The sequence below is a fragment of the Vanacampus margaritifer genome, chromosome 8 (genome assembly GCF_051991255.1).
Source record: "Vanacampus margaritifer isolate UIUO_Vmar chromosome 8, RoL_Vmar_1.0, whole genome shotgun sequence".
In the NCBI taxonomy this organism is placed as follows: Eukaryota; Metazoa; Chordata; class Actinopteri; order Syngnathiformes; family Syngnathidae; genus Vanacampus; species Vanacampus margaritifer.
In genome coordinates, this window is record NC_135439.1 from 16,154,271 (window position 1) to 16,172,856 (window position 18,586).

General features: G+C 38.9%; 2 protein-coding genes across 6 annotated transcripts; both read left to right on the plus strand.

The window, feature by feature from the left end:
* The first annotated feature begins 55 nt into the window (after positions 1 to 55).
* Positions 56 to 12,952, plus strand: zc3h11a (zinc finger CCCH-type containing 11A). 5 transcript variants are annotated; one of them, XM_077573148.1, is made up of 17 exons: positions 68 to 170; positions 519 to 547; positions 1,648 to 1,719; positions 1,870 to 2,002; positions 2,095 to 2,214; positions 3,782 to 3,905; positions 4,003 to 4,185; positions 4,933 to 4,986; positions 5,078 to 5,251; positions 6,291 to 6,368; positions 6,464 to 6,556; positions 7,881 to 8,381; positions 8,784 to 8,851; positions 8,928 to 9,453; positions 10,035 to 10,207; positions 10,487 to 10,680; positions 12,057 to 12,952. In XM_077573148.1, exons 4-17 carry the CDS (start codon positions 1,949 to 1,951, stop codon positions 12,247 to 12,249), a joined length of 2,535 nt encoding a protein of 844 aa, XP_077429274.1. In that variant the 5' UTR covers positions 68 to 170; positions 519 to 547; positions 1,648 to 1,719; positions 1,870 to 1,948; the 3' UTR covers positions 12,250 to 12,952. The 5 variants fall into 5 exon arrangements, with proteins under 5 accessions (XP_077429272.1, XP_077429277.1, XP_077429273.1 ...); XM_077573146.1 differs by having other exon boundaries at positions 56 to 170; positions 519 to 1,719; XM_077573147.1 differs by having other exon boundaries at positions 63 to 547.
* An 892-nt stretch (positions 12,953 to 13,844) lies between these two features.
* On the plus strand, positions 13,845 to 16,459 carry LOC144056767 (uncharacterized). The gene is made up of 2 exons (XM_077573820.1): positions 13,845 to 14,082; positions 15,545 to 16,459. Exons 1-2 carry the CDS (start codon positions 13,896 to 13,898, stop codon positions 16,366 to 16,368), a joined length of 1,011 nt encoding a protein of 336 aa, XP_077429946.1. The 5' UTR covers positions 13,845 to 13,895; the 3' UTR covers positions 16,369 to 16,459.
* Positions 16,460 to 18,586: the final 2,127 nt, after the last annotated feature.

Sequence of the window (18,586 nt, forward strand, 5' to 3'; positions counted from 1 at the left end):
TCCGGTATAAAGTCCTTGAGTAAAGTTACAAAAATAGAAAAAAAAGAAAAGAAAAGCAAAACACTGTCACCATAGCCGCCATTTTGCCAGTGGCCGAACGCGGCAGCTAAGGATTGCATTGCATTGCAGTACTGTACTTCAATCTCAAACCATTTTTAATCAAGAAACTGGTAATTCTCGCTGTTTCTATTTATTATATTTGACAGTTCTGTCTATTTTCTGATATATGGTGGGTGTTGGTTTATTGTTTTAGCCATTGCGTTTAATGTAAGGGTGGCTAGAAATTTGTACGTAGGCCTCAAACCCGTAATTTTACAAGGCGAAATTTGAAAGTACATTACATTTTCTTCATTAAGTTATTGATATAATATCTAACTAGCAATAATTGTTTAAACCATTAAGATTGTATTTATAACCTTAGATTAATAGTGACTTTTCAACAACGCCAGATTTCGTCGTTTTTACGTGATTTTATTTCTATTTTTATTTTGGCAACATACACATCGTGGCCGTTAAAGTCGCCATCTGGATTTAACCAAACAATTAGGTAAGCTTCTTCCATTTGTTCATTGCTGCTGGGCGTAGTGTGTTTGTTAGACTAGCTTTTCTTGTTCTAAACTCCATTGTGGGATGCTCAGTCCTCGGGACGTACTGTAGGTTTCATAATAGTCAAATTGTGTGTGTAGAAGAAAGTGGTCAAGAAGATTGCTGATATAATATATATTTGGTTACTAATGGATGAGTAAATCCTGGACGTTAGTGGTAAGTGATCATCATGAATCGTGGCTTGAGAAGAGTCATGATTAAATGTAATTTTAAGTTACGTAAATATTTGGAGCAATATAACTGTAGAAAAAATAATACATTTACAAGTAATCTGTCTACAAATATGACTCCAAGTTATCAAACGGAATTTTGGGAGCCAAGTTACAAAGAGAGCAATTGTTAACTGATTTTGAATGCTGTTTAATGTCATTTAAAATGGAACAAAACCATTTAAAAATGCATGTCAACTGTATTGCAGAAGATAAACGTGATTAGTTAACTAAGAAAAATGGACAGAAGATGGATGGCTGGAATGATATGATAATGTCTGATTTGTTGGGGTAGACTAACAAAATATATTTTATCATGATGTTTTACCCTATATTAAGAATTGTCAAGTTTGTTCAATAATAACCCCTTCAGTCCTGTGGGGAGTGTTTTTGATTGATATTTTTTAGGTTTAAATCCATCCTTTGGCCCTTTGTGATCCGTGGAAATGGAAAATATACCTTCCTATGAGAATACATGGGCAGAAGACCATTTTTTCCCTTTCAACATTGGTAGATAATACCTGGCCATTTTCCCTTCTTTTATCATGCAAATGTTTCCAAGTGTGCAAAATTTCATCCAGCCCAAGAAGAGTTGTTTTCACCATCCTCCAGTCTGCACTTCTGCCCTTTTTGCAACGTGAGATTAAGCATTTTCACTTTTTTTCCCCCTAAACTACAAGTTTTTTTTTTTAATTCGTGTTCGCAAATTTAAAAAAAAAAAATGCTTAAATGGAAAAAAAAGAAAGAAAGGAAAAGGACTTGAAGCCACCATCGGTGTTGGGCGACCCAACTCCCACTTTCCTCTTATCTCATGGATCAAGTGTTCCTCCAGGATTTCATACTGAAAAAGGACACTCCATCATCAACCTGCAACAGAAATAGAAAACGCCTCTACCCACACCAGGTAATTTCATTAGATAAATGTAAGGCAAACAAAAAACACATTTTTATAGAGAATATAATGTGGTCAACATTTTCCTGTTAAATAATCTTAGATTTCAAAATCTCTTTAATTATAATCCAGACTGTACAATGAATTGATCTGTGTTTTCAGGGAGTCCTGTTAGCCTGGAAGAAGCAGCTGCGGAGGTTGTATCAAGATTGGTGCCGATCAGACTTAAACCAGCATCGCAATGACTAATAATGGAGATGACTGCTACTTTTTTTACTATTCTACCTGCTCTAAAGTAAGCAATGTTTATGTACAAATAATGTTCAGTTGATCCGATAAACTCATAAACTTAAGTCACATAATATTCCCTCTCATTTATCCCGCAAGGGAGACAGCTGCCCTTTCAGGCACTGTGAAGCCGCGATGGGCAATGAGACTGTCTGCAATCTCTGGCAAGAGGGACGTTGCTTCCGAACTGTCTGCAAGTTTCGCCACATGGAAATCACAGTAAGAAGCATTTTAAAAAAGATAACATTCAATGAAACGGTGAGGACCGCATAAAAGTTTGTTCAAATATTAGATGTCGAACTGTACTGCATCATACTGAGAGCTGTTTGGACCACAGTATTTAGCTCCATGAGGATCCAACCATTACAAACACAGAGATGCCAAATTTTCTTAAGGAAATCACTGAATGCTAACTTGTTAAACCCACTATTGATTTCAGTAATATGCAAAAAAAAAAAAAAAACTCCCATAACATCAACGTAATTTTTTAAATATATAATTGTAGGTCTAGTAATTATATTACATGGCTGCAGCGTCACCTTATAAGAGCTAACATGTTTCAGCGCCATCTTTCTGCTACAGATGCCCAAAAGACAACTTCATAAATGTAGTTAGCCCTGCCTTCAGCTAGTGTCTGACCCAATGTATTGATCGCCGCTTACTTTCCACAGCTGGGGCTTGCATGTGGTTGTCGCTGAGTCTCGTGATTCGGGCTCCCACCGCTTGTCGCCCTCGGCTTTCCTTTTTACTTTATTTTTACTAGCTTCTTCCACTGCTATATAAATAAAGATGATTTTACTTGACTAGCCGCTCTTGTTAGCCGTTCAATCCCGCCTAGGGCTTGGCTAAATCCCACTAGCCGCTCTCGTTAGCTGCTCCGCTTAACTTCAGCCCGCTCTGTCTTTTGACGTTGATCGCCAGGTTTCTCCCCAGCTGCCAAGTCACTGTCGCTCGCCGAGATGCTCCCTCATTCATGCCAAATAATATTATTTGTGGTAGGCTCACAAAGTGTCATCTCTGAGTCATTGTAGTTCACGTGATTCGAAATGCAAGCACTTGGGCTCCATTCTATTAATTGGCACATAGTGGTCAACTTTTACACACCATATCTTTAAAAAGTCTTATCTGCCTATCCTGATTTTTTTTCATAGCAACCAGCATATACCTTCAATGTGCCAATCTTGTTTTATTGTAAATTATTGAACAAAACCTATTAAACAGTACAATGCAGTTGTTTAAACTGTACATGAAGTCGTTTTCTGAAGGAAATATGAAAAGCCTATTAGTCATCTCGTAGCAGAAGAGGGCAGTGGCTGATTTTCAGATCTCTTAGGCGGTGGGGGAATGTGATCGGTGCATATGTTAGCTGATCTCATTCAGGGCTGATTGATCAGTGCACCCCTACTGTGCTAATTGTTCCGGATATAAAAAAAAGTCCAACATTAGCAGTATGGCGCTGTGTCGGGGCCACCAATGCCTCTTGTCAACTAGATCCGATCGCTTTCCATTTATAGGCGGCAGCGCTTTTTTGGAGTAGACACGGCTGTTTCTGGTGTCTGTTTTAGTCCATGGTTGTTGTTGTTGTTACTTTTTATTGAATTTCTTTAGAATCAATCTAAATTTTGGACAATCCCATTTGTATCTACTGATGCTCATTGTACCTTTAGTTTGCCAAGGTTAAAAAAAGATTCAAATGTATTGACATAGTATGCACTGATATAGGAAGAATATGATCAGACCATACTTCTAAGATTATTGTTGTTGTTACACTCTTGCATTGATACAGAAAAAACGGAAGGAAATACCATGTTATTGGGAGACCCATCCAGCTGGATGCCAGAAACCATACTGTGCCTTTCTCCATGAAAAGCCACGTTATATTGATGGCATTCTTATCCCACCTGACACAAGTGAGTGTATTCCTAGATTATTTTACATTACAAAGTTTAAGAGCATTTCAACCCCACCTGTGAAATTCAACAAAAATTATCACTAACACTATCCCAGGTCAAAGTGAGAATGAGGAACAGCAGCATGAAGAGCCATCCCCCCTGCCAGCCACTCCTTTACCCACTGCACCCAATCCCCAGCTGAGAGGAGTCATGAAGACAGAAAGCCAGGAACCAGTCCCAAGCCCTACTCATCCACCTGTAGTGATTAATCCAGCAGATGATGATGAGGATGAAGATGGTGAGTTTCCTATATAATTGTGATCTCCACCCCCAAACAAAAATGGGATTGCAATTTTATTTTTATTTCCAAGGTCCTTTTGTAATGTATTTTCCAACAAACAAGCAATTAATCTTTATTACAACACATTATAAACTCTATTATGCAGTATATTCTGTTAGTGCACCATCTAGTGGCAGAATGGCAGATATAATTTGTCTGCTTAAAAGAAACGCTCACTTTAGTACATAGTGGGCTTTTATTCAAAACAATATAGTACATTGAGCTTCCCCAAAACCCTTACCCATAAATTGTTCTTGAAGCACGGGGGACCCCATGACATCCCATCGAGGAGTCCTAGGATGTGGACGGTCTTTCTCTTAAGAGCTCACTGTTAGGTTTGTCAGGTCATTTATTTTTAAACGTGTGTTATTTACAAATACAATTAACACATAAAACAAAGTCAAGTATATGCTAATCTGCCAGTTATCTCCCCCCCCATTAATTGAATTAATTACATTTATTGCCTAGCCCTACTTTAACGTGGACATGACGTTATTTCACAATTTGTAACAGTTACAAGATGTGTTAAAAAAAGGTTTCTATTATTTTAAGGTTCAAATCCACAGAGCATTATTGCACACTTACCACCCATTCGTAACACATGTCAAAGTCACTCAAGAAGGTCGACGATTTGTACACTGTCCATACAATCAAAGTATTTTTTCCATTTGTTCCATTATAACATTTGTGTATTTGTGCTACCAGACCAATTCTCAGAGGAAGGGGATGGCCCTTCCCCTAGAAAAAGATGCAAGCCTGGTGAGTTCAGCGAGAGACAAAAATTGGAGCCAAATACTGAAATTCTCTTCAGTGATTATGGGCGCTAAATGGAAATGTTTTTTCTTAACAGATGAATTACACAACTTTGGAGTTAGCACTCTGGAGGAGATTCGGTTGAGGAGGGCCCTAAAAGCTGGCATGAATAGAGCTATTCCTCCTATACAGAGTGCTGATATTTCTGCGAATGGCGAGAAAGAAAACATAATTTCAGCCATCCGGCTACCCTTCAATACATCTAATGAAGGTAAAAAAATTGGTGTGTGCATCTCTCCAATAAAAGACAATTTGATCCATATCTATAGATATATTTTACAGTGGAACAAAATAGGACGATAGAAGGTTTGACAATTTACCGTGGTTTAAAAAGTAAAGGTTTCAATAACCGCTAATAATGTCTGTCACCGCTAATGAGCTCTTTTCTTTTTTGGAGGGGAAATTAAAAACCGTGCACAATATCATGGGCTGGTACAGAGCTGAGTTAACAGTGGCCTTTTAATTAAGTATACACGTGTAGGTGCCAGTGTGTCCATATGGACAACACAAGTAGCTGGAGTCTTTTCTAAAAATAGCTTGTCAATGATGGGACACTGTGACCTGCTAAGAAGAATTTAAACACAAGTCAGTTTTTATTTATTTATAGTTTATTAAAATTTAACATGGTGCATGTTTCTTAATGTACCCAAATATATTTTGTTAAAGAAGCCTTGTGGAGCCCTGGCCTAAAGTTTAACTGCAACCACTGTGTCAAGCTCGTGCATGGTGCACGAGCTACTACGTGCGCTTGAATAAACTTCAAATTTTTCAGTTTTTCACCTAGATTCATCACTCATTAATAAATTTAATAAAACGCATAAATTTGGGCACCAAATTCCTCCCCCAGACCCAGAACCAGTTTTTTGTGTGAACGCAAACTTCCAGGGTACATAGGGAAGTTCCATCATTGGTTGGATCATTGAAAGCCCCTATTGACGGTTATTTAAAAAAACCAAACAAAAAAACCCTCTTGATTACCTCAAAAGATTGTGCAAGAAAATATTCTTAAAAAAATATAAAATATTAAGATCGTTTTTGTCTAGACCTGTTAATGTTTTTTATTCCTTTTGTCAAGTTCATGTTGAATGAATATTTAATTAAGGGTGCCAACACACTGAAATGATAACATGAGAAAATAAAACTATGCTGTTCCCTTGTCTAAGACAATAAGCATAGAAATGAATTTTTATTAGTTAAGTGGTAAAAATGGACACACTGCCACATAGTTATTTTCCTTTTCTCAATCTTAGGCAAGCTTGTCTTTGACGAAACTTTGAGATCAAGAGGTGCTGTTGCTGATAGGCTTGGGAGACAAAGGGACACTACTTGTAAGTTTGAATTATTGCTCCATCTTGTCAACTTGATCATTGTACTCCTACAGAATCTAATGACAAAATAATGCAACAATTTGTCCCATGTGTAGGTCTAAGACATGGGGAGGTTGTTCCTACGAAAAATAGCCTGGCCAAGCGTTTGGGTAGATTTGTGAAAGAGGAACAAACACCGTGTCAGAAAGGTAAACATTGACTACGTTTGCATGCAGGCAATAGCCCTTTTAAAATGAACCCTGATTGTAATGACAAATTTGCTCTGTATTATTTATTTGGTTTGATTCATTTTTCAAAAATCATTTCTGGTTTAAAGGGACTACACCATGGCATTTTAAGCCCTTCCACAGTTAACTATAGGCATATAACGATGAAATCTTACCTTTATAATCGCGATGTAATTTCTTATGAAATATGAGTTACTTCGGTGGCAATTTTTCTTACCCGGAAGTCAAAACGCTCGGTTCAGTAAAACCCCGCCTCTCCCCCTGTGGCTGCCGCGCCCCTCTCATGACGTTGTCCGAGCCGGCTCCTTCGTCCGCGGAACATACAGGTAGGTTTTAAGACGATTTTTAAAATGGACTCTAAATTTCACGGGCTGCTAGATCTCTGCGTTTGGTCACGCAAGCCGTCAATTCTTGAATAAACATTTGAAACAAAACGGGTCCTTGCCGCAAGAAATCGTAGAAGAGGAGGGGAGCAGAGAGGTTAGAGGAAAGGAGAAGAAGGGAAAAAAAAGCACCACAGCGGGTAGCGAACCCGCGCACAGTTGCTTATGGGCGCGGGTTTTTCTCAGTTTGGGAGGGGCTGGTGCTTGGAGAGCAGAATAACCTAGAATTTTTCATTATGGGGTGAATGGAGGAAAACACAACTTTGGTCATGTTTTTGGTGAGGAATTCGCATTTTAACATGACTAAAAGCTCCAAAAAGTAGATTTTTCATGTTGCTGTTCCTTTAATACATTTTGTAGAAACTTAATTTGGATGTACGCCGCCATTATTTACGTTGCAATGCATTCAGTGCACACGCAGTCCCTCTTGACTTAACACACTAAGAAAGAAATGGCCTGAATGAATGAAAATATCCACAAGCATACACATAATACAATCAATACAATCCCTAGTTTCTGGTTAATGTATATACAATGTGACCCATTTTTTGTAATTTCATGTGTACGTGAGTATATTATGTCCCTTGATTTAGGATGACTATGAGTTGCTCTGGACTATAAGTAGCACCAGTCAAAAATTAATGAATCATGAAGAAGAAAATAACATAATTCACATTTTATGGGAAAATTAGACCAAAAACAGTGGAGCTTGGACTCGCACCCTAAATTTGCATTTGTTTTTGTAATGTGAAACAGTACATAAAAAGATCGGATTTCACAAAGAAATCCAAATTGGGCATCACGCCCTGCAGTGTGAACGTAGCCTTAGTCGCCCCTGGTGGTGGCTGAGTCAATTGTAGTTTTCCTTGTTAAATAATGCTTCTATGTATTTGTTTTTTCAGCAGAAGAGAGCTGCACACCTGAGCAAATTCACATCAAAACTCTGGAGGAAATAAGAATGGAAAAGGCAGCAAAGTCTCATAGCAAGCGTGACTGTCTTCCTCCTGTGAATACAGAAATCACTGTAACCAAGACAGCACACATCCAGACGCCCATGGCCGTGAAACGAGCAATTTATATCAAGGAACACTCCATTGACCTCAACAAACCCCACACTGAAATCCTCCACACAAAGAAGAAAAGAAAAGAGGATCAGCAGGAGCAGAACCCAAGTCTGAAGAAGTTCAAAGCAACAGCTGAGAAAGTTCCTGGCAAATATCAAGATGCTGCAGTGACACTCCCGGATTCCCCAAAAATAGGGGAGGTTAGAGTGAAGACATTGGAGGAAATCCGCAAGGAAAAGGCAGCCCGAATTCAGTCTGATGAAGTTAAGAGTCCCAACACGGGGGAGAATGGTGCTAAGAAGCCACGATTGCAGCAAAACGATAAACTGACCTCTCAGTGTAAGAGTTTTTCCAATGTTTATCACACAATCTTTCTTCATATTTAAAGGTGGCATGGTGGACTTGTGGTTAGCACATCCACCTCAGAGTTGTAAGGTTGGGATTTTGAAACCGGTCTTTGGCCTTTTGGAGTGGGTTTTTCTTTATGTACTCAGGTTTTCTCCCACACTCCAAAATGTTGATTACATTATTGAAGACTCTAAATTCTATGTATGACTGTGAGTGTGAATGGTTGTTGGTTGGCAGTATATGTGCCATGTGATTGCCTCTTGTCAATAGCTTGCTAAGATAGGCTCCAGCTCACCCTCAGCCCTAGTATGGATAAGTGTAGAAAAGGGATGGATGCGTAAATTTTAAAATGTATAGTCTGCCATCATATAACAAGCTTATTGAATTCTGCAGGTGACATCATGGCAGAAAAGAGTGTTGAGGTGACGAAAAGGACATGGGAAGCTCCTGTTGCTCCTGAGGTTAGACCTGTGACCATTGTTGTGCTTTGATTGATTGGAATTCTCTTGTAACTGTAATTTTCATTTGCCTTTCCAGACCACCTCCAAAATTGTCAAAGTCAAAACATTTGAGGAGATTATGCGTGAAAAACATCTCCGCAAACAGGAAATGGCTGGACAAGGTTCTATCAGCCAGCAGGCATCTGATGCAGCCTCTTCACCAAAACCATTAGTGGGTAGTATGCTGAAGAAGAAGATTCTTACACCACCAGAGTCTTCATCTCCTACCTGCAGCACGCCGGATAGTAACAATGTCCCACCTGCCCAAAATGTTCTTGTTCGCAAGCTGAAAGCTGTCAAATCTGAGACTGAGTGCCCTCTAAGCAACGCTGCGGCAGTCATCACAACTGTGAGCTCAGTTGCAGTCAGAAGTTTAACCCCCCCTACCCCCCCTCAGGAAGACGCTCTCTTACTAAGTCCCGGCAGCTCCAACAAGGTCCTGTATAAAAACACAAGAACCTTAATTTCACCATCTTCAGCCAAGCAGACTGCTCCAGAGAGACACCTTTGTGCGGCAGCAGAGAGGCCTACTCCTGATAAAACATATACTACAGACAGAAAAGGTACCTTGCACTTGCTTTTGTCACTAACATTTAAGTTGGTTATTCATGGATATGGTCAATGGAAGCGCTTACCTTTTTAAATTCTTATTAAAGTGTCTCCATTTGATCAGACGCACGTGATACTGTAAACTTTTCAAAGTTTCAAAAACATGTAATAAAGTTAAAGGGGGAGTTTCTAGTTTTCAAATCTGTCTATATGACCTGACAGTTGAATATTAAGAGAATTATAATTGGAAAAATTATTCCTCCTCTGGCCCCATCTTGTGCCTGTCAGAGGCTGCCAGTGTGACCCAGGGGTGTTGTCATCATTTGCTGTGCATGCAACCGTGCGTGCGCCAAGTCACCTCTTTTGGATTTGTAATTGAATTTACCTTCGAGAAAGCAGAACAGCAAACCGCTAACATTTTTTGTTTTGCAACATTTCCCCTCATGAGTAAGTCACATGGGAATGTAGCAGCTGTAGCAAAGATGTGCTTGTCAGTAGTGGGCTTTCCATCCAATTGTTTTGAACTAAAGTCCCATTTTAAATGAACTATAAAAAGTCTGAATCACTTGTGTTACTTTCATTCTGTGTTTTTCAGTGAGGCCCAAACTGAATGTAAAGCCATCTGTCATGAAGCCTACCTTGCAAGTGAATGCAGGCCAGAAGAGGAAGAGAGCAGCGCAGTCTGCCGTAGCTGCTGTTAAACCTCTGAACAGCGCCTCCATCGTTTTAGAGGAATCACAGCAGGAAACTGCAAGTAGGGACTTGAAGGTAAGTTTCACTTGTCTTGTTTGTTTACTGGGAATGAAAGTGTATAGTAGACAGACGCGTCAACCACTGCCTTCGTTGTAACGGGCACAAGTAAAAAAAAAAAAAATATATATATATATATATATATAAATGCTTGTTACAGTGACTTATTTTGCAGGATCTCTATTTGAAGAACACTTTGATTCCCAACCGTTTGATGATTACATAAATGACAGAAAGACTTGAGAGAAATAGTTCCATATGTTCACTGACCTTGGCTGATTGTTTACTGCATTAAAGGTTTTACCATCCTCCGGTAAAGAGGCCAAGCTGAAGCCTCAAGTTTCCTGTAGTCCCAGCACATTGTTGGAACCCAACCGCAGTTCAAGTGAGGAGTCACAAACCATCCATGTTTCAAAATACAGTCCAAGCCAAGAAACCAAGCTGGATGTCAATCTTGCGACTGCCTTGGAGGCCAGCTCTGCTCCCCGAAGGTACAGCATTCTTGTATCTTTTATATCATTGTCTGGTAGAATAATCTCCTAAAACACTACTTTTCATGAAATATATATTTTTTTAAAACAGCATATTCCTTGATTTGCCAAACACTGCATTGTTAAAGTTGGTATTATGTCTTATATTGCTATTATACTGTTGCGCATCATCATCAACAGACCATGTCTGCAAAATTATCGTAAAACGCTAATGTAAATTGCGGTCATACAACTAGAATAGTATGGACGCATCACCGCTGACAGGCATGGCCATCTAAGTCTGCAGTTGCACTAAGCTCCCCGACTAGAGAAAGGCTTTATTCCTGAGCTAACAGCTGCTGTTTTGTCAGCTTCCCTAACTCTAGGTGCCATGTGTGATGCAATACAAAAAAACTACGAGCTGATTAACTGACTGACAAATTAGTTGAAATTGTTCTGCACGCAAACTTCTTACGGGCTTCTTTTTGCACCGGAGAATTACAGCTATCAATTTTTTAACAAAAAGCTTAGTCAAATGTACCTAACATAACTATTTTCACTCCCTATTTCACTCCATTTCCTGCTCTTTGACAAATTCAGTGTTGAGATAAAATGCCGCAAGGATCCTGTGGAGGAAGGAAGAAATGGGAGTTACGAGACTTCTCAGGCAGTTGACATGTCCATTGGAATTATGAGATTTGCTTTCAAGCTATTTTTAATACTTTAGATTTGTTAATAATTTGTACAAATAACAGACCATATGGGGATTACCAAATGGTAATACATATGAAAAAGGAACGGAAGGCTTTAAAATAGCCAAATTGAGGGAAATTTGTATACAGTGGGTTCATTTATGCTGCTATTTTAATCATTTTTTTGTAATACTTGAGTAAACAAAATGGCACTTTCTTTCATTCAACACAATCTATTACATTTTTAAACAAAATATACAATATTTGGTAAATTAAGAAACATGTACCATGATAAGTTTCAATTTTTTTTTTTTTTACATTTTTCTCCTTTTAATTCTTATCAAGTCAGTGTCCCATCACTGGTTAGCTATTTTTAGAACAGACCACCGTTAGTAAGGCCAATGCGTATGTCTCATTCACAAGGCCGCTCATTAATGCAGTAATGCGCCACACCTTTCCAATGGGTGACAGGTTTGGACTGCTGGCAGGCCAATATACAGTAGCGCCCACACTCTTTTACTATGAACCCACGCTGAAAGGTGCAGAATGTGGCTTGGCATTGTCTTGCTGAAATAAATAAGGATCCCCCTGAAAGAGTAAACTGGGACTTCACAGACAATTGTGGAGAATGAATAATTTGTTCTTGTAAATGTGAGTGTTCTTTATTACAAAAATAAAACTGATGAGTATCTCTCTGTCTATTAGTTCTGTCCCAAAGACTCCCCAAAGTAAATCCCGGAGGCAGAGTGTGGTGGGGTCACGCAACTCAACCTCGGCTGCAGATGACTTTGAGCAGCTCATCAACGAATTCACAGATGATCATCTGGACGGAGATGTGGACCCCGGCATTGGGGAGGACGACCTACTGCAGGAACTCTCAGACATGATTGGCAGCTGAGGCAGCTTTTCCTTTTAAAGTTAACCTGGCGTAGCTCAATTAACAGCAAACATTGTTCATGTTTACTAAATTTATTTATACTTAAGACTCCTTTATCACAAATGTACTTGGGATTTATGTTTGTTGTCTTTCTGTAATCTTATCCTAAAGCAGCATTAACGATACCTGGTAGATTTTAAGTGTTGGAAAAAGCAAAAATGATCAGTGGAAAATTGTGCATACTGTGTATGCACTGGGAAAATCTATATATGTATATAACAATCTGCTGCTCCTATTGCTTTTAGTAAATAGGAAATGTCGCTTTTACTTTCAATGGTGAATTTTTTTAAGCAGTAAATGCCAATTTAATGTCAGAATTTTATTTTAGTGTCGTAAATCACATGGAGCTCATCTTCTCCCTGTTAGATTTCTTTACCTTAAATGCTGTACGTTGTTTATTTCTCAAATCATTACCAGTAGATTTATTTAGTAGGCTTCAATTGTAATGACTTATGTTGACACCTCAGGTAAAGATTTGTTTGTTTGTATGCTGTACATCTCTGAGAATTATTTAAGCAATAGTCATGTTCCTCTTTTTTTTCATTTATTGCATTGCTTTGAAAAGTCAAGAACAGATCAGTGATCATCACATTTTCCACAAGTTCTCTGTTCAAAGAGATTTGTCCACATTACTGTGTAAATAAAAAAGGCTTTTATTTAACAAGGTGAGTTCTTTGCCAGTATCAAACAAACAGTCTGCTATTCTGGAAGAAACCAGCCTGTTTTGTTGGGGTTCACTCCAGTGGATGTGAGGCTAGCCAAATAAAGTTGTGCTTGAAAGTTTATATACATTTGGCGTATGTAAACTTATGAGTGCACTGTATGGTGAGTAAAAGGAGTAATGAGAGCCTCTCAAAGAATGAACTTCACTCCCCCCTCTTGGTAGACTTTGCCAGCGCTTCTCACACACATATTGGTATAAAGAGAGAAAGAAACAATAGACCAGGAAACTGTTTTCTAAAAAGAAGAATAGTGACATATTACAGTACAGCCTATGTCACAGTGATTGCATGTATGTACCAAAACTGGTAAAGATGGCGCTGCGTAGGCCATGTCATTTTGATATTTAATTGGCCAGGGAATCAATCGGATGGATATTGGCACTATAAATGATATAAACACTGTCTAATCAAATTAAGGTAAAATAATAAGCATAATAAGCTTTTCAGCTGACCACTCGTGAAATGCGCTGCCTCGCGGCTGAAGACAGGGCATGAGGGCAGCCGTCATACTATTACAATAATAACTTATTTTTGTTTTTTGCTGTTATCGGCCTGCCCTGCCCCCCCCCCCCCCCCCCTTCCCAAGATAAGACTAATAAGAGCCTGGGAACGGGAATTAATAAGCTTCGGCTTCATCCCGTCTGCCCTATTTATTTTCGGGTATATGATTGTCCAAAAGGAAAAATGAACAAATAAAAAAAAAGCCTGCCATAAACATAAAATAACGTGAAAACAACGTGGATAAATTTAGCGATTGACAACGCAAGATGGCCGCCGGGGCTTCACTTGTCGCTACAGCGACTGGACTGAAGTCAGCAGTGTTTCGCTTCCGGTTCAATAGACGTAAACAGAAGGGCGTTCCGCAGCTTCAGGGGAGCAGGAGACATGACCAAGCTAGAGCTTTTGAACGTGTTTCTAAACGACAGACTGACAGCGGCCGCTGAGGAGATTTTCCGAGCCGTCAAAGACACGTTTGTTGAATATCAGAGTGAAATTCACCGCTCTAAAGAAGAGAACGAGCGCCTGAAACGGCTTCTCAATGTCGCTGTCCAACGACTCTTACTGCAACCAGGTAAGGACGAGAGATAGCCACTGACAGTCGATCATGTTTTTGTCGCGTCACGCCACATCCCATGTGATGTTTTGTGTCAAATGTTTAATTAATGTGTTGGTATCACTGATTCACCCCCTAATAACATGTTTATCAATTAAACGGAAACTGACAGCTCAGTAAAAAAAATATAATAACAATAAACTTAATATGATAGAAGTTCACTATATATTCAACTTCGTTTCACCAATCCATAGGTTTTCTCCGAATAAACAGAACTAGAGCCTGATCCTTATTAAAAAAAAATGTAACTATCTATTTATACAAAGGGGACAAGTAAAATATCGTCAGGACAATGTGCACAAATGCATAATAAGATAACAGTATCAATGAAGACTCACCATGCATCAAAATAGAAACATTTCTGACGTCTCAACTATTGCGTAGTTTGCATTGTGGGGGCCCCAATGAATTCGTAGCTATAGCAAAATAATTAATTTACTGAACTTGGGAGTTGAAAGGGATTTCTATGATACCCTTGCTGTGTTTATTTTGGGTTGTGCCTGTACTATTGTTTGTAGTGGTAACTTTCTGATTGCAGTGAGTCGAACACATTCAACTCACTCAGCTGTGTGACTATAAAGCCAGGCATCGTCAGTACCCACATTGACCACAATGATTTCAACACTGCCTTGATCATCCAAGCCTTCCCCATTGCATTAAAATAATTTCCCCAAAATGTACAGCTATTATTCATTAGATGAATAATAAATAGATGGACATTAAATTATATCATTAATCATAAGGGGAACACATAAATTCTAGTTCTATTCACAATATTATGGGTTGGTAACAGATTATCAAATTTTTACATCTTTGATCATATGCGCACTGCATGTGTTGACAACTCACAACTTTTATACACAACACAAGTAATATGATAGTATTCAGAAATGTTGTTGCCAAAACATTTACCTCGGGCCGATTAGTCTAAATAGTAGAGATGTAACGATATCCAAACATCACGATACGATAAATATCACGATGTGAACCGCACGATACGATAATTAACACGATAATGTGGGGAGGTTGGCGATATACAAAAAAAATAAAATGATACTGTGTAAAACTCACAATATTGCCAATTTTTAAAAAAATATATTTGTTGGTATGACTGATTTATATGAGTGGCCCAAACATTCCTAATTAAAGTTAAACTGAACTAATAAACTAACCACCAGAGGCTGCTAGAACTACACAAATGGAATACAGCCTCACCTTTTTAACAGATGTGCTGCTTTTAATATAGTAATATTTCACTCATCGCGATATTACAATATTGCAGTTATCATTACAGTGATAAGCATGCTTGTTTAACAAATTCAGTTGTTCTTTTTTCACAGCTCATAAAGGAATGCATCACTATAAAAAAAAATCATGTTATACCAAATTCTCTGCCTGAGTGATGTCTGTAACTTTACAGAAGCCTGTGTTGTCCAGTCCCAAGATCACCACCACATCTATGACTCAAGAAGAGAAAGCAGTGTGCAACCACAAGTGAAAAAAGAGCCCAAGCTCGGAGACATTCACAGCACATGTATACATGAAGGAAGAGAGCCACAAGAAGAACCTCGTGGGCAATTTGAGACACAACTTGGGTCACGTTCTCTGTTAGTTCAAACCGTGTACAGTAGAGATACTGTCCCACCTTCTCCTTTGCCATCCCAGGAGACAAAGACAGACTGGGACCAGGAGGGACACTTTGCAGCCAGCAGCTCATCATCCACTCACACTGTGCACTCAGATGGCAAAGACACTCACGGCGATCCTCATGGTACGGCTGCAAATAGTCATGCAACCACCCAGAAAGATCTGTCAGGATCCATGGGACCGCAGGTGAAAGGGTTGCCCTGCACCAATAGAAAGCAAAGTGGAAACTTACTAAAACACATGAAATCCCTCAAGTCGCCTGCTACTCGTAGCTCTCACCCGGCCATACAAAGGTGGCACAGCTGTAAAGAGTGTGGAAAAGGCTTCAGCTTTGCCTGCCAGTTGGAGGTCCACATGCGTTGGCACACTAAGGAGAAGCCATATAGCTGCGCGGTGTGCCGAAAGAGTTTCACCACGGTCAGCATGCTCAAGAGACACCACCGAATCCACACCGGAGAGAAACCCTTTCGCTGCCACGTGTGTGGCAAATGCTTCAATCAGTCTGCACACCTCAACACACATTTTAGGCTCCACACTCGAGAGCGAGCCAGCTGGAGTCGAGCACCGTTTCCAAGGAACTCTCAGCCGACTAACTGAATTAGATTCATGCTGGTCGGCATAACTGTGTTTAAAGCGCCTCTTCATCTCTGTTCATGTTGTCTGTGTGAATAAAATGTGTTGTGTGGTGCATTGTTTTATGCAGGTCCCTTTTTAAGTACTGATATTGGCACTGAAATATTCCATTGTTTATTTATTTCATGTTTTAAAAAAATGGATGTAAGAATATGGTCATTAATCGAATTGAAGGCTAAATTGTCCATGTGTGTGCCTCTAATTCAGAGGCTTTTTAGTGGTGATGCCTAACTACTTGATCCACGTTTAGCGTACAGTACAGATCAGATCAGTTCCATGTCCAATTGCTTTCTTAGACAATTTCAAAAATTGTAACCGTATCTGTATGCAGGGACACTGCAAGTCACTCATTTACGATATGTGCACTCCCCTCACATCTCCATTATTAGCTCATTCACTGCCATTGACGGCTATAGACGTCAAAAATTCATTTGAACTATTTCTATTAGTTCAACATTTTTTTCCCCCACTTTTGTTAACAAGAGCATGAAAACCTAGATTTTTTTTATTGTACATTTACAACATATATACAATTTGTGATTAATCATGAGTTAACTAGTGAAGTCATGCAATTAACTATGATTAAAAATTGTAATCGCCCTAATTTTTTAATAATCTTTTCTTTAAAGAAAAAAAAATCGCATCAGGCAATTACAATTTTTAATTGTAATCAATTGCATGACTTCAATAGTTAACTCTCGATTAATCACAAATTTTATATCTGTTTTAAATGTACAATACCATTTTTTTCCTAGGTTTTCATACTCTTGTTAACAAAAGTGGAAAAAAATCTTAAACAAATAAAAATAGTCTATAGCCGTCAATGGCAGTGAATGAGTTAATAATAGTTTGTGTATTTGTATTTTTGTCTGATTATATAGTATTGTAAACATACATTTAGCAGACACAGGTGCATAATTTGAAACAAGCCGCACAGTAGTAGGCAAAGAAATAATCTAACTAAACTCATGAAACTAATTCAAACACCACGAGTAGCCTTAATTCAAAAAGTCTCAGCAACCATTATTTTGGACAGTATTATCTTGATAGCTGCAAGGGAGACTGGGGCTAGTTGTATCATGGGTAAGTTGTCACATTGCAATTTTCTTCACCAGAGGGCGCAACAAAAAAGTGGAATAGTAGTTTTCTTCGTATAAATGGTCAGGGTTTGTGTCTGAGCCAACATGGCAGTTTGGGGCAACTTGTCTCAGTCATTTTGGGGTTTGTTGTCACATATGCAAAGAATGGGCCAATTAAAAATGCACCTCGGTTTACTGCCAGAATTGTTCTTCAGATGATAAGAAATTAGTTTGCCAGGTTTTGTTTTATTGTTTAAAAATTGATTTTCCAGTTGTTAGAACTACAGTATGCCCACCCACGTCAGGACTGGTTTAAAATTCATGATGAACCATCCATCCATTAACCAAAATGCTTTATTTTTTTAAAAATTTAATTGAATCTAAAATTTCCAGTTTAAGCGGGAAAAAAACAGGCATTTGAGGCTGAGAGCTTTGACCTACATGCCAGCAGTTCCTAGCGACTTTAATCCATTTCATAATATTTAAAGTTAAAGTTTTCTCAATGACTATGGTCATTTTCAAGATCAATGATGAACAATTTCTCTGGCTGTAAAAAAAACAGAAAAACAAGGATTATTTTGTCCTAGTTTTATTATTTGCGAAATCAAGTGTGACAACTTACCCCTTGTCACTGAGAACCAGGATGGGGGGCCAAATGTGCTCAGGGAGGCCACCCATGGCGCTCCTATTTTGGGTATGGCAGGCGAGAGCCCCCGCTGCAGAGGCTCCAGAGGTGGCACTTTGAAAATATTTCGAAAATTGGTTGGCTTTGAAAATTTTTGAGAACCAGGATGGGGGGGCCTCGTTCACTCCCTCTACATGGCAGGTTTATAACTGCACTGACACAAAGTGTGAAAATAACATGAATAAAAAAATATACCTAAGACTTTTGTCTTTCATCTGGTACACATCTTGTTTATATATGATGTATTGATTCCAAGAAATATATAAAAGTATAAAAAGTGACACAACTAGCCCCGATCCCCCCTAAATCAGAATCAATTGAACTTGGCACAGAACCAGCAACTCATTTTTGACACCGCCTGGTTGCGTGCACGCTTGTGGATCAACGCGAGAACAGCTGAGGGAGGAGGAGTGCCGAA